At 53.4% G+C, this 26,089-nt stretch overlaps 1 protein-coding gene across 5 annotated transcripts in view; it reads right to left on the bottom strand.

Moving 5' to 3' along the window:
- The window catches only part of PTPRU (protein tyrosine phosphatase receptor type U), a 92,981-nt gene extending 72,467 nt beyond the window's left edge, over nt 1-20,514 (bottom strand). For 3 of the 5 annotated variants that reach the window (XM_064363589.1, XM_064363590.1, XM_064363591.1), the window contains exons 1-2: nt 20,319-20,514; nt 1,350-1,481 (exon numbers count right to left, since the gene is read on the bottom strand). In XM_064363589.1, the coding sequence (XP_064219659.1) occupies nt 1,350-1,481; nt 20,319-20,391 (205 nt within the window). In that variant the 5' untranslated portion in view covers nt 20,392-20,514. Of the gene's footprint in view, nt 1-1,349; nt 1,482-4,339; nt 4,467-20,318 lie in introns of those variants that run through there. The other 2 variants (XM_021668319.2, XM_064363592.1) reach the window with 2 other exon arrangements.
- Between the last annotated feature and the right edge of the window lie 5,575 nt (nt 20,515-26,089).

The raw sequence follows: 26,089 nt of genomic DNA, 5'->3' as shown, positions 1-26,089 counted from the left end.
CACATGAGGTCCCTACCATGGTGGATACCTTTACAGATCATTTTCAGACAAGTCAAACTGTGATACCCACTAATACCTGCAGAGGCAGAGATAAGTGCCCCAGAAAGGGAACAGTGTGAGTGAATGCACAGAAGGGGAGGCAGGGCAAGTGGTGGGAGTCTGTGGGGGCACCTGTGCCAGGCCATGAAGGGCATCTCTCCCTGTGGCTTCAAGTCCTGGCCCCACCACTGAGAATCTTTCCTGCCCCTCCCTGACAACAGATGCAATCTCAGCCATGCTGTGAGCTGGGCAGTAAAGACCCTGGGCACCAGCATGATGGGGCAAAGGGAGGGGCTTCAGGCCGTGGAATCTGGGGATTCACTCAGAAAGCCCATTTGATTCCCATACTATCTATGTCCTCTGACACAGTCCTTATCAGTAATAAAGTTGACAATTTGACCTTTGTCTCATTCTTTTTAAATTCACAGTTGATTCTGCATCCAGTAAAGAGGGGTACTAGTGATCAGGCCCCCTCAAAGACCCTCAAAAATAGCAACCAAATAACTGAGCCCCTGCATGCCCCTCTGTGCTCTGTACTTGACACACAGCACCTCGTGACCCTCTGATTTGCCTCATTTTACAGTGAAGACAATGGAGGTTCAGAGACATTAAGTGACTTGCCCAAGGTCGCACTGCTGGTAAAGTGATGGAGCCAGGGTTTGAGCCCAGGCCTTCATGACCCTGAAAGAGTGCTCTAGGGTCCACGATGAAAGCAGGAAGTCAGTGCTAGAATCCATATTATTAGTCTCCTGCCTCCCAGGCCAGAGCTCAGGATGACAAAGGTGCCCCATCTTGAAATAGGAACAGAGCAAGGTAGAAGTCGAGAAGGATCTGGGACTTCCAGGAGGAAGAGGGCAGAGGAAGGAAGGTTTTACACACATCTAGTCCCAATGTTACTGCTCTTTCAGTATCTTCCAGTCCTGGGAAGACTAGGATTCAAGGGCTCTTTGGGAGAAAAGAGTCTCTGAAGAGAGACTCCCAAAGTTGGTCCTCCAGGAAGAACTGAGAGTGCGGGTGGGCTGGATCCTGAGCTAGGCAGCAAGGGGAGTAATTGCAAGTGAGTTTTAACTCACAGCCTTGAGGGCCTTTCATGGCTTGAACCTGCACTCATTTTACACACAAAACTACCTAACATGCACAATTAGACAGTGTCCAGAGAAAGCCACGTTTGGTGTCATGTACGTCATCACAGATGCAAATGCAGGTGGGGCCCAGAGAGGTTAAGTAATGTGCCCAAGGTCACACAGCAGGTGGGTAGAAGTGCCTCTGGAAGGAGAAGAAGGGGTCATGGTGATGGAAAGTGGACTTACCATGGGGTAGGTCTGCAGGAGCCCGGGTGCCAGGGTGGATTCGCACTTGCTCCCACTGGAAGTCATCGTACTGAGCCTGGCTGTACTCGCAGGGCACTGCTGGGTCATTTGTCTCCTCGAAGGTGCAGCCAGCTGTGAGAGCAGGGTGTGGTTAGTCCAGGCTAAGGCAGGGCTGCTGGCCAGGAGGACTCCTGGAAGGTAGCCCCCACTCTCCCTCCTTCTACCCAGGCCCACCTGCCCTCCTCCCTCTCTTCAGGCCCGTCCCCACACCGCTCCCTCCCTCTGGCAAAATTCTCCCTCCTCCACCCTCTCCTTCTACCAAGGTCCCCCTCACTGTCCCCTCCCGATACCAAGATGTCCCTACACTGCCTACTCCCCCAGTACTTCCCAGTACTCCCCCCACCACTGGCTCAACCATCCATCAGAGACCCTCCTCAATAAAAACTAGTTATCAGGATTGCTGTATCATTGGAACTTCACAGCAACCCGTAAGATCAGGAATAGAATTATCTCCGTTTTGTGGATAAGAAAACTGAGGCCCCAAAAGGCTGAGTGAGCTCATTAGGGTCACACAGCTCACTGGTGATGGAGGTGGGGTTTGAAATGAGATCTCCTGATTGTTACTCAGTGTTCTGTCACCCGCCCCTCTATCTTCCCATGGAGGGCAGACAGTGGGCCCTGGGCCTAGCAAGACCACGTGTTCCATAATCCAGCCCAACAAGATCTCCTTTAAAAATAACAATAATTGCCACCAATCAGCTCAAGCCGGGCACGATGCTAAATGGTGTAAGTACAGAGCCTCGTTCGGGCCACACATTCTGAGTCAGACACCACTATTTTTCCTACTTGACAGATGTCGACGGGATTCAGTCATTGCCCAAAGTGGGCCAAGTTAGGTCTCTGCCTGCAGGACAGTGACATGCAAAAGCACAGTCATGTGTGGACTAGGCACATGTATGACTAGACGAAGCAAATTTCCATGATTTGCAACCAGTCCTAACAGTTTAAATGAGAAAGCGGGGAGGAAGTGAGGATTGAAATAGATGTGAGTCCTTTGGTTGATAATGAGGTCCATACATCTTAGTGAGCTCATCAAAGCCCTCAGCTGGTTGCCTAATAAACCCGAGAACACCATCGGTTCTGAAAGGAACTGCAAGCTGGTCCCTGGCACTCACTCCCAAACCGTAGTGTCTGGAGCCCCACCAGGAGCCTGAGGCATCAGAAACCCTGGAAAGTGCCCAAGCAAGTGGCAAGGAAGCAAGTGCAAACCACACCAGACCCTGTCCTGGGTGCCTGCCAGCCACTGGTTCTCCTCCCGATTTGACAGATGAGGCAGCTGAGGCTCTGAGAGGTGAAAGGATTTGTCCACAGCACCACGTGGTGGATCACTGAGTGGGCTTTGGCCTCACAGACTTGGGATCGAATCTTGACCGCAATTTGCCAATCTTTGTGACCAGGGGCAGGTGGCTTCTCTTTCTGAGCCTCTGTTTCCCCATCTGTACATAGGCTTGTGGAGGATTTGAGGCAGTGGCAGGAAATGGCCACTTAGCATGCCTAGCATATGGAAGCACTCAGGAAACAGCAGCTCTTACATGTACCATGCAAGCCTACGTAAGGAACAGAGGTGGGATTCGAACCCATGTGGGTCAGATGACGAAGTCCAGGCTTCCCACCAAAAAAGGTTTCGATATCAGAAGGAGCAGACCTGAGCTGCTTCCCAATCTCAAGAAGAAGCTCACGCCTGTTATCCCAGCAGTTTAGGAGGCTGAGGGGGGTGGATCACAAGGTCAGGGGTTTGAGACCAGCCTGACCAACATGGTGAAACCCCATCTCTGTTTAAAAATACAAAAATTAGCCAGGTGTGGTGGCACACACCTGTAATCCAGCTATTTGAGAGGCTGAGGCAGGAGAATCGCTTGAACCAGGAGGCGGAGGTTGCAGTAAGCTGAGAACAGTCATTGCACTCCAGCCTGGGTGACAGAGCAAGACTCCGTCTCAAAAAAAAAAAAAGAAAGAAATGGGAGAGGTATAGATAGTTGTGATAGTTACATAATTGATTGGTGCAAAAGTAATTGCAGTTTTTGCCTTTTTTTTTTTTTTTAAGAATGGTAAAAACTGCAATTACTTTTGCACTATGAATACTTATTTCTTTATGTATGTAAAACCCTTTGTACAGTCTTCTGTTACAATGTGGGACACTTTAGGCCTCAGGAAACACAATTTCTCTCTCTCTGAACTACTCCTGTCCTCCTTTCACCTGTCCAAGGCAGAGCTCTAATCTGATCATGGGTCATTCCAGAGAGGGTCCTGCCCCATACCCTGGAGGAAGGAATGCCACAGAGAGGCCAAGAAAAGTCTAGGCAGACAGGCCTTGCTGGGTTTAGATCAGGCGCTTTTTGTCCACTCACACTTCTACACAGTTGTCAGTCATGCTTACGTAAGGAAGCCTCCTTAAATACCCAAAAGGCCAGAGTTCGGAGAGCTTCCAGACAGCGGAACACGTGGAGCTTCGTGGAGGGTGGTGGGCCCAAGGAAGGCATGGAAGCGCCGCATCCCTTCCCCGTACCTCACCCTATGCATCTCTTCATCTGTATCCTAACAATATCCTTTATAATAAACCAATTAATGTATTTCCCTGAGTTCTGTGAGCCGCTCCAGCAAATTAATCAAACCCAAAGAGGGGGTCGTGGGAACCCCAACTTGCAGCTGGTCGGTCAGAAGTTCTGGAAGCCCAGACTTGCGACTAGTGTCTGGATGAAGAGGCAGTCATGGGGACGGAACCCTCAACCCGTGGGATCTGACCCTTGTGCTGGAACTGAATTGGAGCACACCCAGCTGGTGTCTGCTACAGAATTAATTGCTTGCTTGGTGGTGGGAGAAGCCCCCACACATTTGGTCACAGCAGTCTCCTGTGTTGATGACTGCTGCTGTCTTGGCGTGAGGGCAGAGGAAAAACACCGTTTGAGGGAGCTTTTCCCAAACAGCAGTACCTGGGGAGCAAGTGCCACGTGACACCACAGTGCTGGGCATCTTCACACGCAGCAAGTGACTTCACTTTTAGGAGGCTCTGCTGTGTCATCTGCAGCTGCAACTCCTCTAGGTTGTGATGCGGACGATGTGAGCAGCACATGAAAAACACACCCAGGCCGGGCGAGGTGGCTCACACCTGTCATCCCAGCACTTTGGGAGGCCGAGGTGGGTGGATCGCCTGAGGTCAGGAGTTTGAGACCAGCCTGGACAACATGGGGAAACCCCATCTCTACTAAAAATACAAAAACTAGCTGGGCGTGGTGGTGCGTGCCTGTAATCCCAGCTACTTGGGAGGCTGAGGTAGGAGAATCACTTGAACCCAGGAGGCGGAGGTTGCAATGAGCTGAGATGATGCCACTGCCCTCCAGCCTAAGTGACAGAGCTCGACTCTGTCTCAAAAAAAAAAAGAAAAGAAAAGAAAAAGGAAAAGAAAACACACCCAGAAGAGCCAGGCACAAAGGGGCTCCTGAGGTGAGATGCAGACATGAGGATGGCACCAAGCAGATGGGATGAAGTAACAGAAGACTCTTTCCAGAGCTGGGGCAGGACCGTGGCTGAGCTCTTTGGCTCTTTGTTTGAAAAGCCCTGGTCAGCATCATGCCCTATGGCCTGTGGGAGGTGGGTTTTAACCCCATCTGTTCCGGGAGGGCCTCAGCTTCCCCTCTAGGAAAAGACCCACAGTACCGCACAGAGAGAGAACATGGCAAGTAGGGGTGGTCAGGGAGGAGTTCCTGAAGGAGGATAGCTGACTTTAGTATGAGCTGGGCCTGCCCTCAGGGTCTCAGCCAAGGCCTCCTTGAGGTAGAGGGGTTGCCAGAAAGGGAAGCCCAGGATCTAAGGCCCTGGCTGGGGTTTTCCTTCACAAGTAACAAGGCAGCTACCCGTGATGCCTCACCCATGGCCCTGGGGAGAGCCTGGGAGTGCCAGCTCCTTGACTTCCTCTTGTTCATCCTGAGCCACATGACCTGCCAGGACTCCCAGACTGACAAACCTGGTCAGAATACCACCCAGACCACCTGACCTCAGTCACAGGAGCCCCCAGATAGACTGACGCCATATGATCCCGAGACAGACTGACCCAAGTTGGTGACCCCCAAATAGACTGACCTCAGCCAGCCTCGCTCCCAGCTGACTGTCTCTGTCGAGAGTGGCCCCAGCCTCATACAGATGACCCCCAGACTATCTCACTTCAGCCAGAATGACAACCAGAGTGACTGACTGACCCCCCTGCCCACCCCAGCCACAATGACCCCTGACCTCTGCCAAATGAACCCTACAACTGACCCCAGCCAGGGTGACCTCCAAGGAGTCACTCTAGATGGGCTGACTGACCCCATCCAGAGTGATTCTTTTTTCTGGGGGGATAGAGTCTTGTTCCATCGTCGCCCAGGCTGGAGTGCAGTGGCATGATCTCAGCTCACTGCAGCCACCACCTCGCAGGTTCATGCTATCCTTGTGTCTCAGCCTCTCAAGTAGCTGGGAATATAAGCATGCACCACCATACCCGGCTCATTTTTGTATTTTTAGTAGAGACGGGGTATCTCCATGTTGACCAGGCTGGTCTCAAACTCCTGGCCTCAAGTGATGTGCCCACCTGGGCCTCCCAAAGTGCTGGAATTACAGGCGTGAGCCAGTGCATCTGGCCTCAGAGTGATTCCTTAACCGGAATGACTCCCTCTCCCTGACCCATGTCCGCCTCTAGAGCTATGTCTCTGGACCTGGCCCAGTTCTAGCCCATAGTGGATAACATCTCTGGGACCAGGCTCCCCAAGAAGAGCCCCACCCTCACCTCTTCCCCTGGTCCCCTGAGATGGACCGGTCGGCTAGGAGCCAGGAGCCCCAAAGCCGAGGCCCAGTTCCTGCTAGACCCAACTCCTGCTGGAGGCCACTAAATCTGACTTTGAGTTCAGAGCAAGAATGGTAGCAAGAAATCCTTCTGGACTCCACTGGCACAGACCTGGGCACAGACACGCACGTATACGTAGCAATACCTCTACGAGGGGCTGTGAATGACCACCATGACCACCTGTGCCAGTGAGTCCTCATAGCAACTCAGAAGGTAGGAAGCACTATTTTTGTCTTGTTAGTTTATTAGGTACTATTATTATTCCTAATTTACAGATGAAAACAGGCTCAGAGACATACAGTTGCTTACCCAAGGCCACACAGCTACAATGTGCAGAAGCTCAGACTTAAACCCCCTATCTTTATTCCAGGAGACTGGGCACAAGCCACGAGCGTTAATTCAGCTTCATTCACAGGGGATTTGTTCCCTGCCAGTACAAAGCAGGTTCCAGGCTGGCACTGTTAAAGGTACAAGGATGATGAAGACTCCTCCCTGCCCTCAGGGACCTCCTAGTCCCAGTGAGGGGGAGGGGGAGGGAATGAGGGAATAAAAGAAGAGTCAAGGCCACAAAAGGGGGCCCAGGGGAGGGGGCCGGGTGGAGGGGAAAGGCTTCCTGGAAGAGGTGGCATCTAAGCAGAGCCGGGAAGAATGGGTAGAGATGGGTGGAAGGCATTTGTGGCAAAGGGCCCGGGGGAGCAAAGGAAGGCGGTGAATAAACCCAGTTTGTCCAGGACACAGGGAGGAGCCCAGATTGGCTGAAGCCATGGGAGATGTGACTGGAGGGAGGGGAGATTGAGGCCAAATCATGGAGGGCCCTAAACATCAGGGTGAGGAACTGGGCCTCATTTTGAATTGAGGAGCCATAGTAGGTGTTTGAGTAGGAAAGTGCCTGGATTCAGATGAGATAAATGATATATCCTATAAACCATGAATAAGGTGGTGTCTCCAGAGAGCACTGCAGGATGCGGAGGGAGCTCGGAACCAAGCCACCAAGGGGTCCAGAGTCAGATGTCAGAAACTGGTGAGAACAGGGGCCTCAAGTCCCCTTCCAAGATGCAAACGGCACACCCTCCAATCACACTCAGAGGTGCACAGCACACAGCACACACATACCCAGAGCCCTACGCTCCGTGTTCACACACACTCCCTTCTGCAGCCTGGGCCAAGCCTGGGGACACGGTCTCGGTTAGGCTGGGAACAGGGAGAATGCCTGGCCTTGGGCACCCCATCTCTACAGAGGCCTCCCTGAGAGGGCGAACTGATTCAACCCACGACCCTCAAGGGCTCCCCCAGCCTCAGCTCAAACTGGCCCGGCTACATTCCTCAGCTAATCTCCCCAATCTGGCGGGCGGTTGCCTGAGCAACCGTCAGCCACAATTTGGGACGGCAGGGGGATGGTTTAGCCACATCCGGCTGGGCTCGGGATGGGGTGGTCTAAGGGGCAGAGCTGCCTCTGGAGGAGTGTGGGAGGGGTCTCCCTGGTGGGAGGGGCTCCACACCTCCACGTACATGTTTCCACATGCAGGTGTGTGTGTGCATGTGTGCGTGTGTGTGTGTGTGTGTGTGTACACATGCACTCATGGCTAGGAGATGACAGGACAGCCTAGTACTGAGTTTCAAGGATTCAAATGGGAGGCAGGAGACCTGGATCTTATTCCCCCTGAGCCTCTAAGTCCCTCTGTGACCTTGGGCAGGTGACTTGCCCTCTCTGGACCCTTGCCTCCTCACCTATAAAATGAGAATGGGGAGCTCTAGGGTCAGATGGCAGATTGTGGTTGCATGAGTGTGCATGTGAGCAAAAACCGTCTAAAGGCAGAAGTGCATGAGGGTCAGAAAGGGGAGGTCTCCCAGGCAGGTGCTGTGAAGCCGTTGGTATAAAAGTGTGTCTACAAGCAAAGGTAAAAGGGCATATTTAGTGATAAGCTTGCACCTAAGGGGGAGGTGGGTGTGCGCAGTTGGGCAGATGGGAGTTGTGCATACATGTGGGTGTGTGAGTGTGAACACCACAAGCACTGCCCTCCAGACTTTCCTCACACCAGACAGGGAACAGCACTCCATGCCCAGTGCGGCTGCAACCAGCATTTCCTGAAGACCCCTAGCAACAGAGCCTGTTTGCAATGAGACTTTTGTGCCCTTTGGTTTGTCAATAGAACACCCAATTCCCAAGAGTGGTCCCAGAAGAAGCAAAACTTCTCCCAACAGATGGCAAATCTAGGGGCTGGGATCTCACCCAAGCCCAAGTACAGCCCCAGCTGTGGGTGGGGGAACTCAAATATAACCCCAACAACAACGCTGGACTATTTCATCAGCCAAGGTTGCACCCCTATTCTCAGCAGCCCATCCCAGGCCTGGAACCAACACTGGTCTCACTCCTGACATTCGTGCCTAACCCAGCCTCATCCTCGGTTCTCTACCCCAACTACAGCTCCATCTCAGGCCTATCTAACCCCTACCTCCTCCCTGCCTGAGGTCAAGGACCATCTCTCTGCATTTGAACCCCATCCCATCCCAAACCCTGTGTATGGCCAAAAGTGCCTGGACTTATTGACCCCATGATCCCAGCTAGTCTGACCCTCACCAACCACACCCAGCTCTAGGACCATGACTCCAGCCCAGAAGCCTGGCCCAGCTCACCTTGCTACTCTCCTTGCCCAAATAAACTCATTTAGACCTAGACCAAGGCTCCCAGAGCTGCCCAAAGAACCCTGATGAACTGATGAGTAATTAATGGTAGTCAGGGCTGGGAGCAGTCTGCCCATTTTCTAGTCACCCAGGAGTCGCCATGGCTGCAACCAGAAACTTTCCCAGGGCTGCGCCACAGGGAAAGTTGAGCTAGTACCACCCACAGGAGCCAACACACAGCCTGACAATGCCAACATCTTGCCATCTCCACTGAGAATGGAAGGAAACCACGTGCAGCAGGGGATCTTACGCCAGGCCCACTCCCCATCTCCTGATCAACATGTGCTGCAAATCCCAGAGTTAGCAGTAGAGCTGCCGTACTGGCAGTATGAGTGGAAGGCACAGGCCAGGGCTGGATGCCAGACAGAGGCAAAGGGCCGAATGGAGGGCTATGCCGTGCACAGGTGCAGTGGGCAAAGAGTTCACAGATCTGCACTGCAGACGCCATGCGTCATATGAAGACGTAGTGCAGAGTAGAGGGGCACAGGCTGTGCACAAGCCCGGGCAGTGTGAAGATCTGTACTTCATAAAGGCCCTTGGAGAGAGAGGGCTCTGCTGTGCCACAGTGCAGTGTGCCGAGGGTGCAGTGCGGCAGCTCCACGGTGTAGAGGCAGAATACACTTACACAATGCAGGGAGCAGAGCATACAGTGTGCACAGTCCTCACCACAGACTCTGGTACAGCATGGCAGAACTGGCCAGGGCCTTGATGCAGCATGCAGGTGCCACATTCATCACGGGCATGACCCAGAGCTGCAAAAGGCACAGCGTGCCACTGCAGTGCATTTAGTGGTACGCTGGGCTGGCACCCAGTGCTACATGATAGGTGTAGGGAGGAATGCCAACATGGTAAGTTTAAGGCTTACTAGTTCAAGTTTCACGCATTCTCATGGAAGGGTGTGGGCTGTGTGTAGGCATGCAGCACAGACACACAGAACAACAGAGACACACAGAGATGAAAAGGATGTGGTGAGTGCAGAAGAAACTCTGGGTGCGGCAACCCAGTCTGGAATACAAGCTCAATAAACAGTCCCAAGGAACAGAGTAGGTGCAGGCTCAAGGCAGGGGTAGGAAGTGGCACAAAAATGGAGTGCAATTAACATGTTGTGTGGAGCCGGGTGTGGTGGCTCACACCTATAATCTCAGCAGTTTGAGAGGCCGAGGCAGGCAGACCATGAGGTCAGGAATTTGAGACCAGCCTGGCCAACACGGTGAAACCCCATCGCTAATAAAAATACAAAAATTAGTCGGGTGTGGTGGCGCATGCCTGTAATCCCAGCTACTCGGGAGGCTGAGGCAGGAGAATCACTTGAACCTGGGAGGCAGAGGTTGCAGTGAGCAGAGATGGTGCCATTCCACTCCAGCCTGGGCAACAGAGTGAGACTCCATCTCAAAAAAAAAAAAAAAAATGCTGCGTAAGGGCTCTAGGTCCTGCAATCCAGTAGAGTGCACACAACCCAGCAGTGAACAGTTTCGTGCGGGGTAGAGGCCCTGGGCAGTAATCCTGTGCAGTGCACAAATGCAATGTCAGATACTGTGCAGTGGTGCTGCCTCTGCATACCCAAGCCAGTCCTGAAGCCCAAGAAAGCTGTGCTGTAGGTACAGACTCCCTGAGTCGTATGCAACGTGGGGCAGTGAGGACACTCAATGCAAAGATGCTGTTCACCTAGGGCTGCCAGCAAAAACCTGGAAAAGGACACCAGGCTACAGATACCACGGTGGTAGGTCCATGAAAGGCCAGGACACCACAGGGGCAGTGTTTCAGCAGCAGCGGGGCAGTGCAGGGGCTGGGCCACGAGGCATAGATCCAGTGCAGTGAAGCAGTGGGACAGAAGTGCCATGTGGGGCAAAGGGCACTGTATTAGTACAATGCAACTGTGGAATGCACAGGGTCATGCCCAGAAACTCAGGGAAGTTCACAGTCCGGAGGCAATACTGACGTCCATGCAATAGTGCAGTGCAGTACAGAGATGCTGCGTGATGCCAAGATGCAATGTTGTGGTAGCATGCCATCTGTTGGCACAGTGCAGTGCTGCAATGTGAGGAGCTACGCCCAAACCCCACCAGAGTCCACATGCCCAAAGCAATGTAGACTGCCCAGTGAGGTGCAGAGGTGTAGAATATAAATGCTCTATGATACAAACATGCAATGTGGCCACAGAAAACCATGTGTTGATCTCAGATAGTGCTGCCGTGTGAGGGGCTCCACCCAGAAACCCAGACGAATCCACCTTCTCAATGCAACACTGACATCCAGCAGAGTGACACAGTATACAAGAGAGCAGCAAAGACACACACATGGCAGGACCACTTCAGGAGGGAGACACGGTCCATGGGACAATGCAGAGGCAGAGCATGCAGAAACTCAGGAGAACCCACACCCTCAATGCAATGCAGCAATCCCAGTGAGGTAGAAGGCTGAGACACAGTGCAGCGCCAGGAGGCTGGACCCAGGAACCCCAGATAGCACACATCCAGAACAGTCCAGGGCCTGGCACACTGCAACAGTGTTGCTGGGAGGGTCACAATGCCTCCCTGTGATGCACTGGAGGAAAGGGGAGCTCAGGCCCTGGAAAACCCTCTGCCTACAGCTCTGCCTGGCTCACCCCATCTGGCTTGTCCCCCTCCCTCCAACATCTTCCACCCCAGTGACTCTCCAAGGGCACAGGATGAAGCCACTGCCACCGATAGGACAGGCCATCTAGAATTGAGCACATTGTCCAGGTATTTATAACAGAGCAGGGCCCCAGCATGCTGGCAGGCAAACAATGAATTCAAATTCTGCTGGTAAAGCTTTCGGACAATTAAAGTACAGCCCCTGGCCCCTAGCCCAGGGCAGGACAGAGGAGAGAGAGAGAGAAAGACCTATTGGATTAGGCCCTGGGACAGCGGGGGCAGGAAGCAGAATGAACAAGAGGTCAGGAGTCAGAGAAGAGCCAGACTCAGTCAACCTAGCTAGTGACTCCCCACCCACCCACCCCCATCCCCACCACTATTACTCCCTCCCAGGCCTGGACTTCATCGGAAGCCAAGAACAAACCTTTCCGAGCACACAGGATGCCCGCACACATGCACATACACACATTGTAACAGTGAGTGAACACTTACACAGCGCTTACTATGTGCAGGACCTGTTCTAACCTACAGAATCATAATGATAAAACATACCCTCATGACAAACCCATGCAATGTGTTCTATTATTATCCCCATTTCACAAATGAGAATACTAAGGGCCCAGAGAGGTCAGTAACTTGCCAGAGTATCACACAGTTAGAAGTGGTGGGCCCAGGATTAGAACCCAGATGGTCTGGGCCCTGAACCCATGCTCTTAACCACCACACACTAGACAAACATATATTGACACAATGCACACCTCCAAGTCCACGTGTACACTCCTGTAAACACACATACATACACATTCTGAGCAATGCATTCCACACTCTCTCAGCTGAGGCTCGCCTAACCTATCCAGATAGGTTTCTGATACCTCCCCGTTGTCAGCTCTTATCTCCAGCTGTCCCAAGTCTCCCTGTTCTCTCCATCACCCACCTGTCCCCCAACCCTCAGCTCTTGCCCCAATACCACCTGTCCCTGCGCTGTCAGCTGTTCCATCCCCCAGTTATATCTTTCCCACCAGTTATCTTCTATCCCCCAGATGTCCCCCAGCCCCAGCTTTAATCTTGCCCTGCCAAATATCCTCATCACCACCCCTGCCCAACACCCTCATCTCAATGTTTCTCCCCAGCTTCTGCCCTCAAACTTCCAAACCTCAGCAGCCCTCCAAGCCCCCTTTCCCCTGGTCCCTTCTGAGTCATCACAAGGTCCTGTGATTTGTACCCTGGGAATCTGCAAGACCTCTGCGTCATCCAGAAGCAGCATCTTCTGAGCTGTCCCCGTCAGGGGTCCTCTCACAGTCATTCTGCAGGCAATGGCAGCCCCCACCCACAGCCAGATGAGGAGGCATAACCAGCTGCTGCAGAGCCCCAGCTCCTGCCTTCACCCCTCCAAGCCTTCCCTGTGCACCCAGAGGCATCAAGATTCAGCCAGTTAGTGGGCATCTGCCATGTACAGGCCCTGGGGACCACAGATGACAAAGACACAGCTCAGCCCCCAGGGGCTCCCAACCTAGTGGGGAAAGGAGACGGAAAACAGTAGTGCATTGTGAGACATGCACTATGGGAGAAATTTGACCAACTGCACCAGGAGAGGGCTGGGAAGGCTTCGCTGCATCAGTGACAAAGGCACTGAACTGTGAAGGCTGAACAAGAAGGTAGATCCCCCACCCCCACTGCAAGGTGAGAAGTGGGAAGGAGCACAGCATGTGCAAAGGTAGAGAGGTGTGAACTGGCAGGGCAGGCTCCAGGATCAGCCATTTGCCTGGTGATTTGGAGCAGACGGTGGATAGGCAGGAGTGGGTCAGTGAAGAAAGGCATTGTGTGAAGCTGCTGCAGAAAGAAAGGGCTGGTCGCGCAGGGCCTCATCTGCTATGTTAGGGTTTGGGTTTTGTCCCCTGAGTTCTGGGGAGCCTTCAGCTTGGGACAAAGGAGTGGCAGCATCCTATGTCTGCCTCAGAAGCTTATTCCAGCCAGAGGTGCAGTCACAGCATGAGAAACCAAGAGCCTGATGGCAGGAAGAGTAGAAGCCAAGAAGGCTACCGCAAGAGTCCAGGCCAGAACTAATGAGACTGCAGAGAAGGGGCCTGGATTAAACAAAACCTTTTTCCACAGCCACTGAGTCATGGTTCATCCAGACCAGTTCCCCTCCCAGAGATGCCCAGGCCTCAGGGAAGGTGCTGCCGGCCGCCTCATGCCTCCAGACCAGCGCTGTCCATGGAACTTTCTGAGAGGATGGAAATGTTCTCAGCCTGCAATGACCAGTACAATGGTAGCCACTAGCAACACGTGACTCTTGAGGACTTGAAATCTGACTAGTGCAACTGAGGGATGGAATTTTTGTTTTAATTAATTTAAATGTAATAGCTGGCCAGGCATGGTGGCTCACTCCTGTAATCCCAGCACTTTGGGAGGCCGAGGTGGGCAGATCACAAGGTCAGGAGATTGAGACCATCCTGGCCAACATGGTGAAACTCCATCTCTAATAAAAATACAAAAATTAGCTGGGTGTGGTGGAGTATGCCTGTAATCCCAGCTACATGGGAGGCTGAGGCACTAGAATCACTTGAACCCAGCAGATGGAGGTTGCAGTGAGCCAAGATCGCACCACTGCACTCCAACCTGGCAACAGAGAGAGACTCCGTCTCTCAAAAATTAAAAAATAAATGTAATAGCCATACATGACTCAGTAGCCACTGTATTGGAGAATGCAGGTAGAGAACAATTTCCACCACCACAGAAAGTTCTATTAGATAATGCAGCTCTAGGCTGACCATGGAAAAACAGAACCATCAGGGGCCCTTCCAAGGCTTCTGGCTTTGGGGTTGGAAGAGCGATCAGGAGGCAAGTCCCAGGCAAGGGGCTAAGAGAGGTTGAGTTGGGTACGTTCCCACCCAACACGTCCACACCCCTGGTGGACACATCCTGGATACACGGACATCCCCACAGGACACAAGGACACCTCCACCTAAACATACAAATAGACACATGAGACCAGGCGCAGTGGCTCAGGCTGTAATCTCAGCACTTTGGGAGGCGGAGGCAGGTGGATCACCTGAGGTCAGGAGTTCAAGACCAGCCTGGACAATATGGTGAAACCTGGTCTCCACTAAAAATACAAAAGTTAGCTAGGCATGGTGGCACATGCCTGTAATCCCAGCTACTCAGGAGAATGAGGCAGGAGAATTGCTTGCACCCAGGATGCAGAGGTTGCAGTGAGCTGAGATCGTGCCATTGCATTCCAGCCTGGGTGACAGAGGGAGACTCCATCTCAAAAAGAAAGAAAGAAAAAAAAAGATGGCACCTCACACCCAGACTCACTAACATGTGTATTCAGTGACTGGGTACCTGTTGCTGCATACACAGATACCCTACCCTCAGTTACTCAGACATTTGGGGACCCCTATAACCAGACACCCAGGCACCCGGCCAGCCCCATACCTGGACACAACATAGAGACACTCCCCACTTGAACACCCACTAACCTGAGGACTCCCAGACACATGGATATGCCCATCTCCAGACCCAGGGATGCTGGGATAGCCTCTGTCTGCACACCCTGATCCTCCCACATGATGGTACTGGGACATCCACACCTAGATACCGAGACACCACCCATCCAAATAGCTCTGCACCCAACCCCAGGAATGTGATACTTGGACAGCCAGACACCCTTAGCACCAGGCTCCCCAGGGGTCAAAGCAGCTGGTTACCTCCCTACTCCAAATCCAGATCCTGCTTCACCACATACCCAGAAGGCTAGACAACCTAACAGGTCACACATGTGTCCATTCCCCTAGTTACAACCCCTACACACCCCTGACTCTGCCCAGATGCTGGGGTCACATCTGCACATACCTCAGCCAGCCCCTCCAATGCCATCTGCAAGGGCCATCAAAGGCCACAGTTCTCCTCCCTTTCCTCCAGCGCACAAGCGGTCAGAACAGAGGCTGTGACCCCACCTGCCCACCCCAAGATCTAGGACTGAGGACTGAGGGAGGGTCTGCCAAGAAGCTTCCCTCCCTCTCCTAATACAGGGCCCTCCTGGTTCCCTCCGACTCCCCCCTCCCCAGCCACTCACACAGATCAGATCGTTGAGACTCAATGCCTCACCAACTGCCAGGCCCCATCACAAAAGGCTGAAACTGGGGGCTGGATAGGCCCTGCCAGCTGCCGGGGGTGGGGCCAGAAGCTGGGGGAGGGGCTGGCAGGCAGGAGGCCCGCTCCCTTCTTCCCTTGCCAGGGACTTAACTTCCCCAGCTCAAAGCTCCCAGATGACACTCTCAACATGGCCTTTTCACAACATAACACCATCCCCCAGCAGAATTTTCCAGATTCCTGGAGGGAAAAGCTAGTTCTTCAATCTCTACCTTCAGTGGAATCAGTGCGCCCCCATCTGGCATCTCCACCTCTGAACTTGACCCCCTAAACTTCATTCTTTCATGCCACATATATTTATTCAGACCCGGTAGGCCAGGCCTTATATCTGGCACTAAGGATTCAGAGGTGAACTAAAAACTCAGTCTCTGTCCTCAGCTTTCAGTCTGGTAAGGGAAACAGCACTAATAAACTGTAATTACAATAATTACAATGCTGTGTAAAAATCCAATCGGCCCCCACTCCCTACTTCCTAGGCTAGGACAGGGAATCACCAAGGAAGGCTTTAGGGAGTGGGTGATGCTTAGAGCTGAGAGCCGATCAGGTTGCAGGAGTTCACCAGCAAAGAGCTGGAGTTAGAAAGTTCTGCGGAGAAAGTATAGCTTGCCCAAAGGCCCAGACAGGAGATGGCAGGCCATGGGCATTTAGGGCTTTGGTAAGAAGGTCAGGCTGGCCAGATCATAGGCTGCAAGAGAAACTGACACAAAACAAGATGTGGCTGGACAGGCAGGCAGGAGCTGGAGCAAGCAACAGGGCCACGGGATAAGGACTTACCCTGAAGGCAATAAGGAGACTTCAAAGGATTTTAAACACTTTGAGTTAAAACATGTGCTTTAGGAAGATCCCTGGCACCTTGAGGGAAGGAGGGAAGAGGAAGCTGGAGCCTGCCTGCAGGTGAAAGATAGCTGAGGATGGACGGAAGGAGACAGAGGCAAGAGCCTCTGAGAGAGCAGGCAGGATGTTTCAGGATGCAGGAGGGTGACTAGGAAGAGAAAAGCGGGGAGAGGGAGGAAGGGGACACAAGGCACCCCCTGCAACTCTGGACAGGGGCCGTTACAAAAGGCTGAGACTAGGGACTGGGTGGGCCCTGCCAGCTGCCGGGGATGGGGAAGGGCCAGCCCAGCCCTGCATGGAAAGGCCACCCCACACGCCAAGCTTAGCTGATGAAAATCATGGAAGGATGGTGGTCTGTCTCCATCAAGCACAATGCTTGCACTGGGTTTTTTAGGGTTTTTTGTTTTGTTTTGTTTTTTAGAGACAGAATCTCGCTCTGTTGCTCAGGCTAGAGTGCGGTGGCACAGTCATGGCTCACTGCAACCTCTGCCTCCAGGGTTCAAGCGATTCTCCTGCCTCAGCCTCCCGAGTAGCTGGGATTACAGGCGCCCGCCACCGCACCCGCCTAATTTTTGTATTTTTAATAAAGACAGGGTTTCACCATCTTGGCCAGGCTGGTCTCGAACTGCTGACCTTGTAATCCACCTGCTTCAGCCTCCCAAAGTGCTGGGATTACAGGCATGAGCCACTGCACCTGGCCAATGCCCTGGGTTTTTTCTGACACCAGAGCTGGGCAGCAGGCTGTCCAGGAGCTCAGCATCCCCACCCCGGCCACTGTCACTACTTCCTGCTGACTCCCCTCCCCCAGCCCCAGGGAAAAGGGAGCGATGCCCAGACAAGCCTTTATTGCCCAACCTGAAACCACCGGACAGCCGCTCCCTCATTCCTGCCATCCACAACTCCAGCGACCAAAAGGACAAAATGAGCAAGAACACAGCAGAATAAATAACTACCAGGTTTGCAAGGCTGAGAAGACGTCACACACCACCCCTACCCAGAAGCTCAGGAGGCATTCAGGGAGTTGGGCTGACCCTATCCAGACCGGGGACAATGGGCTACCACAACTATTCTACTCCGGCTTCTGAGTTCATCTCTAAGAGTAACAAAGGGGGCCAGGAACTTTAGAAGTGATTTGCCCAAGGTCACATGGACAGCAAGTGGCAGAGGCAGAACTTGAACCTGGCTCCCCCAGCTTTATTTATTTACTTATTTATTTATTGAGATGGAGTCTCTCCCTGTCACCCAGGCTGGAGTACAATGGCACAATCTCGGCTCACTGCAACCTCTGTCTCTCGGGTTCAAGCAATTCTCCTGCCTCAGCCTCCCGAGTAGCTGGGATTACAGGCGGCTGCCACCATGCCCAGATAGTTTTTGTATTTTTAGTAGAAATGGGGTTTCCCCATGTTGGCCAGGCTGGTCTGAAACTCCTGATCTCGTGATCCACCCGCCTTGGCGTCCCAAAGTGCTGGGATTACAGGTGTGAGCCTGGCCCAGCTTTAAATCACAGCCTCTGGGCTTTGTAACAACTCCCAAATCCATTTTTTGTTTCCTGGCACTCACAGACAGAGCCTTAGTTTACAAGGTACTTGGTATCCACCAAAAGTGCCATACACCATTATTATGATGGCTATGAGGTAGAAGAGGAAACTGAGGCATCAAGAATAGGAGTAACCTGCTCTAGGCCTCACTCCCAAACCTCAGTTCCTGACAGTCCTCCTGCTGGCAGGACTTGGGGCATGTGAGTGTTCTCGAAATCAAAGTGATGGTGGTAGGTGTGGGGGTGGGGAGTACCGAGTGGGTTTGATCTCAGGGTGGAAGGGGGAGGCAAAGTTGCTGCAGGACCTCGGGGAGAAGTTGGGGAGGATGGTGAGGGAGGTCGCCTTAGGCATCCTTTCGGGCACCGGGAGGTCAAAGGTGAAGCTGTGTCCCATGGCCCCAGAGCTGCCGGGTGAGGCCCAAGAGCTGGCCAGCGGCCGGAGCGAACGCGGGAGCCAGGGGAGTTCCGGTCTGAGACTTCAGAGCCAGCTGCAGGGCCGCGAACGCGATCCCGGGGAAGTCAGTTGTCTGAGCCTGGCGACCGAGAGACGGCGTCTCTGCTCTGGCACGTGTCTCGGCTCAGATCCCGCCCCGGGCGTCTCCTGGATACCCGGAGCCCGCGGAGCAGCCTCGCCGGTGGCGGGGACGGGGGAGGTCACCGGGAGCAGGGCCCCGAAACTCCGAGGGAAGGGGCCGCGGTCTGGAATCCCAGGCCTCAGGGTGGAATGTGGGACACAAGCACACACACCCGACACACCGTCCACACTCCGACACACACACGGACACACAAACACAAGCTCCGTATACACACATGCAGCTGCGCGAACACACACGCGCACGCACACCAAAAGACACCAGACCCCGAAACAGCCGGAGAACGCGACCACACAGCAGACAAGCGCGGAGCCACACGCTCACACCCACACTCACACGCACACACCTGGCGGTCCGGGCCGGCCGGGTGGCCGCACAAAGTTGCGGGCTCCACCAAGGGAGTGTCCCGGGAGGCCCCGGCATCTCCCGCGCGTCCTGCACGCCACGGGAGGGGGCGCTGTCCCTCCGCGGCGAGCCAGGCCCTGCCCGCGCCCCGACGTCGCGGCCCCGCCCGCGGAGAGCCCCCGCCCGGCCGCCCGGGGCGCAGCAGCGTCCCGACCACCGCGGGAGCACCCGCCGGCCCGGCCCTCCCCGCCCTCTGGCCCCTCGTCGGGCCCCCGCCAGCCCCGGCGCCCCGCAGCCACGGCGCCGCCTCGGATCAGCCGACCGCCAGCGCCGCGCGGAACTTGCGAAACAACAAACAGTCCGACATGCCCGAGGCGGTGGCCGCGGGGCCCCGTCCTCGCCCGAGCCTCGGGCCCGGCCCGACCTGGGCAGCCCAGGGGGCGCCGCCGCGACAACTTGTTCCGGCCCAGCGCGCCACACACGCGCACACGCACACGCGCGCACACACGTCCTGCCACCGCCCCCTCGGGCGGCCCCGGGCCCCGGGCACACTCGCAGCCGCGGCCCAGGCGCGCTCCACACTCGCAACATTCCTGGACGCGCAGCCAGCACACACGGACACACTCGCTCACACTCACATCCGCTCCAGACTCGCTCCCACACACGCATTCCCGGCACACTTGGCATTCACTCGGACCCACGCGGCCCCCGGCGGCACACGCCCAAACCCCACACACTCTCCACACGTACACTGCGCACGGACACACACGTTCCGGACCCGTTCCCACGCCTTCACACATGTACACGGATCTCACAAGCACACACGCCACACACGCGTTCCCGGATCCACACTCGGGCGGGATCCAGAGAGCACCCCCGGCCACATGCATAACACAAACACACAACGCATTCTCAGACACATACAGCACTCCAGCCACGGCAAGCAAAATGCAAACAAATGCAACACATTAGCAGATACAACTCCCGCAACACAACCAAACTCAGATGCACACTCAACCCACTTGGCTTCACAAACATTACACACTGGCAGGCCCACAAGACACTCAGCGCACACCAATGCCTCGATGCACACAACATTGACCCCAACATACTCGCAGACACACCGCACCTTTTCTTGCGCATAGAACTCACAGACACACGCATTCGCAGTCACCCAACACCCCGGGCACACAACCGCCCATCCTACGCTCGGACGCACACAGGGAGCACGCTCCTAACACCCGGTCACCCAACATTCACACTTTCTTCCGAGCTACGCCACGGGCCCCGAGGCTCGGCAGGGCAGGCTCGGTCCGGCCGCCGCGCGCTTACCTGCCGGAGTCTCCGTCTCTGGCGCGCAGAGCTGGAAGGTGAGTGCCAGTACCAGCGCCTGGGCACGGGCCATGGTTGGAGCGCCGCCGCCCGTCCCGGGGCCCGGCGCGGGGGGCGCCGCCGCCGGAGCCCGAGCCGAGCCCGAGGCGAGCCGGAGCCGGAGCCGGAGCGGAGCGGCGCGGCGCGGAGCGGGACTGGCGCCGAGTCCAGAGCGGGAGCCGGAGCAAGCGGGGCGCTGACGTCAGGCTCGGTCGCGGGTTCGGCGGTCTCGCGGCGCTCCCTGCTGGCCGCGGCGGGTGCTGCAGCGGGTCCGGCCGCCCGCTGGCCCCGGCGCACCCCTCCCCCGCTCCCCGCATCCTCCCCGCCAGGAGGCCCAGCGGCTGGGCCTGGACGCCCACGGACCTCTCCACGGACCAGGCACCAACAGTGCCGGGCGAGCACGCGCATGGCCCACGCCTAGATCCCATATAGCGCTCTCAGGGACGGTGACCCAGGGACACCAGGGCTCTGTCCCATCCGATGCCGGAATCCCTTCTACCTTGGCGCCTTCAAATGCGTGTTCTACATGTCTCCAAGAACATGGTGCTCATCACCTGCCAAGAGCGGTTGTTGGGGCTTTGGAAACGCTTGTTTTTAGAAAGTTTTTGTTTTCATGACGTGCAAGTCTACCTCCCTCACTAACCCTCCCTGGTCCTGCTCTATCCTCTGGCTACACAGGTTAAATATATTTGGGTCTCTACCCAGAACAAGCCCTTTCACTATGATCTGCAAACTCGTTGCTCATTACTATGTAAGACCAGGTACCTTCCGTGTGTTTTACCCACATGGACTTATTTAATCATCACATATTAGGTCTGCAACAATTATATTGCATAAATACTGTTATGCAACAGTATTTAACAGCACCAAGATCTGAAACAAGGTTGTTTGGTTTTAATTGAATAGAGGCTGAGACCTGCCTCCCATCCGGACACCTATTCCTTCAACAAATATTTATTGGGATCTATTCATTTATTCAACAACTCACTCTTGTTGCCCAGGCTAGAGTGCCATGGCGTGGTGTTGGCTGACTGCAAACTCTGCCTTCCGAATTCAAACAATTCTCCTGCCTCAGCCTCCCAAGTAGCTGGGAATACAGGCACCCTCCACCACACCCGGTTACTTTTTGTATTTTTAGTATTTTCACCATGTTGGCCAGACTGGTCTCAAACTCCTGACTTCAGGTGATCCACCTTCCTCGGCCTCCCAAAGTGCTGTAATTATAGGTGTGAGCCACCTCATCCAGCCACTGGTAAGTAATTGATGCTCAATAAATATTGAATGGACAAATGAATGAAAGGGAAATGATCCTAGCTTTCACGAAGCTTACTTTTTTTTTTTTGAGATTGAGTCTTGCTCTTTCACCAGGCTGGAGTGTAGTGGCACGATCTTGGTTAACTGCCTCCACCTTCTGGGTTCAAGCGATTCTCCTGCCTCAGCCTCCCGAGTAGCTGGAACTACAGGCACACACCACCATGCCTGACCAATCTTTGTATTTTTAGTAGAGATGGGGTTTCACCATGTTGGTCAGGCTATTCTCGAACTCCTGACCTCAGGTGATCCACCTGCCTCGGCCTCCCAAAGTGCTGGGATTACAGGCATGAGCCACCGCACCCAGTCTCTAGCATGTAATTCATGCTCAATAAATATTGAATGGATGAATGAATGAAAGGGAAATGTTCCTAGCCTTCATGAAGCTTACATTCTAGCGGGAAAGCTCAACAGCAAACATGTACATAAATATATCATTGCCGTCTAAGATATGCACACTAAAGGAAATGAGGGAGCATAATGATAAAGAAGCTGGGGAAGGGGCATCTCCTTTAGATAAGGTGGTCCAAGAGGGCTTTGCTGAAGAAGTGACATGGTGACATCTGAACTGAGACCAGAAGTATGAAAAGAAGCCAACCTCATGCAAATCAGTGGGGAGGAACATTGCAGTCAGAGGGGACAGCCTGTGCAAAGGCAGGAGCTGGTGGGTACAAGCAGCTGCAAGGAAGCCAGGGCAGCTGGCATGGAGTGAGTCGGGGGCAGAAGGGAGCCAGATACAGCTGGACAAGTTGGCATGGTCTGTAGATCAGGCCAGAAACTATGAGCAAGGAAGGGGCCTGAGATTCAACTCTGAGAGTAATGTGAGCCCACTGAAGTGGAGTCATTAAGCAGAGGAATACTAAGGAGTAATAAGTTCTGGGCCGAGTGTGGTGGCTCACGCCTGTAATCCCAGCACTTGGGAGGCCAAGGCAGGGGGGTCACAAAGTCAGGAGTTCGAGGCCAGCCTGACCAACATGGTGAAACCCCATCTCTATTAAAAATACAAAAATTAGCTGGGCATGGTGGCACGTGCCTGTAATCCTAGCTACTCAGGAGGCTGAGGCAAGAGAATCTCTTGAACCTGAGAGGCAGAGATTGCAGTGAGCCAATATTGCGCCACTGTGCTCTAGCCTAGGCAACAGAGTGAGACTGCATCCTCAAAAAAAGAAGTAATAAGTTCTGATCTCTGGGGTTTTTTTTATAGCCCCAACCAGTTGCATAGAGAATAAACTGCTGAAGTAGGGAAAGCCATGGGCAGATGGGTCTGACCACTGGGCAGTGACACTGAACAGAGCGTAAGAGTTCAAGGAGTATGTAGGCCCTCCCTGTGCCCTGCCTCCACTCCCAGCTGGCTTCACGCTGAGACTGGCACACCTTGAAGCTGCCCTGGGGCTGGAGGAGGTAGAGCTGAGCTGAGAGTTCTGGGCTCTCAGTCTCCTCTCTTGTGAGCGCTGATGAGCTCCACGCTGAGTTGGGAAAGGGACCAAAAGATACAGAGCAGGCAAGAATTAGACACAGAGAATTAAACAGGGAGAGGGAGGCAGAAGCAAGAATAAACCAACGGGAAACCTTAGAGAAGAAACTAAGATAGATGCTGGAGCAGAGAGGAGTCAGCGAGGCCCACCCAGAAAAGAAACTCAAGGAGAGAAAACCAGTGAACAGAAGAAGCAACCAAGGGTGCTGTTTGCAGAGGGCTCTTGCAGGAGCCTCATAACAGGAGTTTTACCATTGATCCCATTTTACAGGTGTGGAAACTGAGGTTCAGAGAGCATAGGACACTTGTCCAAGGTCACACAGCTAGTAAAGGGAGGGTGGACCCCAGACTTGAACCCAGATCTGACTGATTCCACATTCCTTTGCTCTTCATGCATGGGAAGACGGCAGAGACTAGAATGGAGGGAGAAAGAGAACACAAGCAACAGGTGAACAGATGAGAAGAGGACATTCTGCTTTACTTTAAAAAGACCACAAACTGGCCGGGCGCGGTGGCTCAAGCCTGTAATCCCAGCACTTTGGGAGGCCGAGGCGGGTGGATCACGAGGTCAAGAGATCGAGACCATCCTGGTCAACATGGTGAAACCCCGTCTCTACTAATACAAAAAATTAGCTGGGCACGGTGGCGCGTGCCTGTAATCCCAGCTACTCAGGAGGCTGAGGCAGGAGAATTGCCTGAACCCAGGAGGCGGAGATTGCGGTGAGCCGAGATCGCGCCATTGCGCTCCAGCCTGGGTAACGAGCGAAACTCCGTCTCAAAAAAAAAAAAAAAAAAAAAAAGACCACAAACTTCGATAATCCTTGAGAGAAGAAGGATGAAGGAAAGTCCTGGCCTGGAGTGACCTGCCCAAATCTAGGGAAAAGGAGATGGCACCACAGACAGTTCCAGGCCATGAGGAAATTCAATTACCTGCAACTCATGGAATATTTATGACACCTACCCTGTGCCAGGCCCATATTGGGTGCTGCTGTCATGGAGATAAATCAAACATGGCTCCACTCTTGCCTGGAGGGGGAATAAATAAGAGACGATGTACTAAAGGCCCTAACACAGGTCCAGGGAAAATACAAAGGTAGCAGCAGATGACCTAGGGAGTTGTGAAACATCTAAGAAGTGACATCTGAACCTGGAGTTTCCGAGGCAGGGAAGAGCATTTCGGGCTTCCTGAATGGGCTTCCCAAAAATTCAGAGGGGCCAATTTGGTGAAGAAGAGAATGTCGACATCTCAATGTCACCTAGGGAGTCTTACAACAGAGGGTTATGTTGTACTTCCCTGCTCAAGTAGGCCTATGTGTCGCGGAGGAAAAGTGTAAGCAGGACTGGTCATCATGTGTGTGCTCGCACATAAATGTGGGGCCAAGCCTTTCCCCCACCATGGGACACCAATTTTATCTAATAATAAAAACAAGTACAAACATTTATTGAGCACATACTATGAGCCAGACCCCAGTCTGAGGGTTTTACATGTGATATTTCTCATTTAATCACAATAACCCCCTGATAATATTTATCAAATGCTTCCATGTGCCAAGCATTGTACAAAATGCTTCAAGTGGATAATATCTCACTTGACCCTCACGACAATCTTGAAACGCATAACTGGCATTCCTTCCATTTTAAGAATAAGGAAATGAAGACACAGAGAGGCCTGGTGACTTGTCCGAAATCAAATGGCTGGAAAATGGCAGAGGTAGGACACAAAGCCAGGTTTGCTCGAGTCTAGCCCAAGTCAAAGCTCACTTTGCTGTGCTTTCTTCCTCAGGGGAAAGGCTCTGAGATGGCAACTTTCAAGTCAATAAAATCCAGAGAAAGGAACTCTTCCTTATCCTTCAAAGCCCTGGCTCAGTATCTTAAAACCTGTTTCCTGGGACACCTGCATCAGAATATTCTTGGGAGCTTTTAAGGATGTAGATTCCTGGAACCCCCATCGGCAAGATTCTAATTCAGTAGGTCTAAGATGGGACCTCGGATTATTTTTATGCACACAGAAGACTGAATCACAGGGCTGGCTCCAACAGCACCTCCTCCAAGAGCCCTGCTCCCACCCCTATCCCAGAGCACCTCTCTTCAGACTACAGGATTGCACACTGGCACGAGCCATAGCTCATCTGGGGTTTTAGTAATGTTCATGTCTTCCCTACATCAAAAATAAGACCAGATTCTTCATGGGGCTATACCTTTTTACAAGCATTTCCAGTGATTCACTTAATCCCTTTCTACACTGTGAGCATTTTGGGAGGGGGCCCTTCTCGTGATTCCTGCCTTATATCTGAACATGACGTTTTTTTCAATGCATTCTCCCGCCCACGATAACATTCCTCTATTATTTCATCCAATCCTCACAACAATCTGGAAGGAGGCATATTATCCCCATTTACCGATGAGAAAACAAATTCAGAGTTTCACTTGCCCAAGGCGGCCAAGCTAGAAAGTGGCAGGGCTAGGATTTGAACCTAAGTTTTCTAACTCCAAGACCCGTACTCCTGCCTCTATAGCAATTTTCGTGTGCTCTCCTCAGCGTAGGGAAGTAAGCTTTGCCTCCCTATGCCGTTACATGGTAGTGGAGATTAAGTGAGAAAATACCTTAAAGAGCCTGTCTTGGTGAGCACTCAATAAATTATGTGAAGGGTAAACTAAGCCCAGGGAGAGTAAATGATTTCTTCCCAATCAAACACCAAATTGCAGGCTGTAGACACAGCTTTGGACCAGCCTCAAACTCTTCCTGATGAGAGAGCCGCTTTGGCAGCCTCGCAAGCCCCGCACCGCCCTCGGGTCCCTCCCGGACCCACAAACAGCTTAGCCAGGCGCCACCACGTGGGCAGCGGAGGAAGGAAACGCCCTTCAAAGGGAGCGTGGGGGAGTGGTCACGCGGCGGGGCGGGGCGGAGCGCAGGCGCGTGGTCGCTGAAAGATGACGTGACCGAGGC

Source organism: Aotus nancymaae, unplaced genomic scaffold, assembly GCF_030222135.1.
Source record: "Aotus nancymaae isolate 86718 unplaced genomic scaffold, 86718_ANA_hifiasm-v0.15.2.pri h1tg000053l, whole genome shotgun sequence".
Lineage (NCBI taxonomy): Eukaryota > Metazoa > Chordata > Mammalia > Primates > Aotidae > Aotus > Aotus nancymaae.
This window is presented reverse-complemented; position numbering and strand designations above follow the sequence as displayed.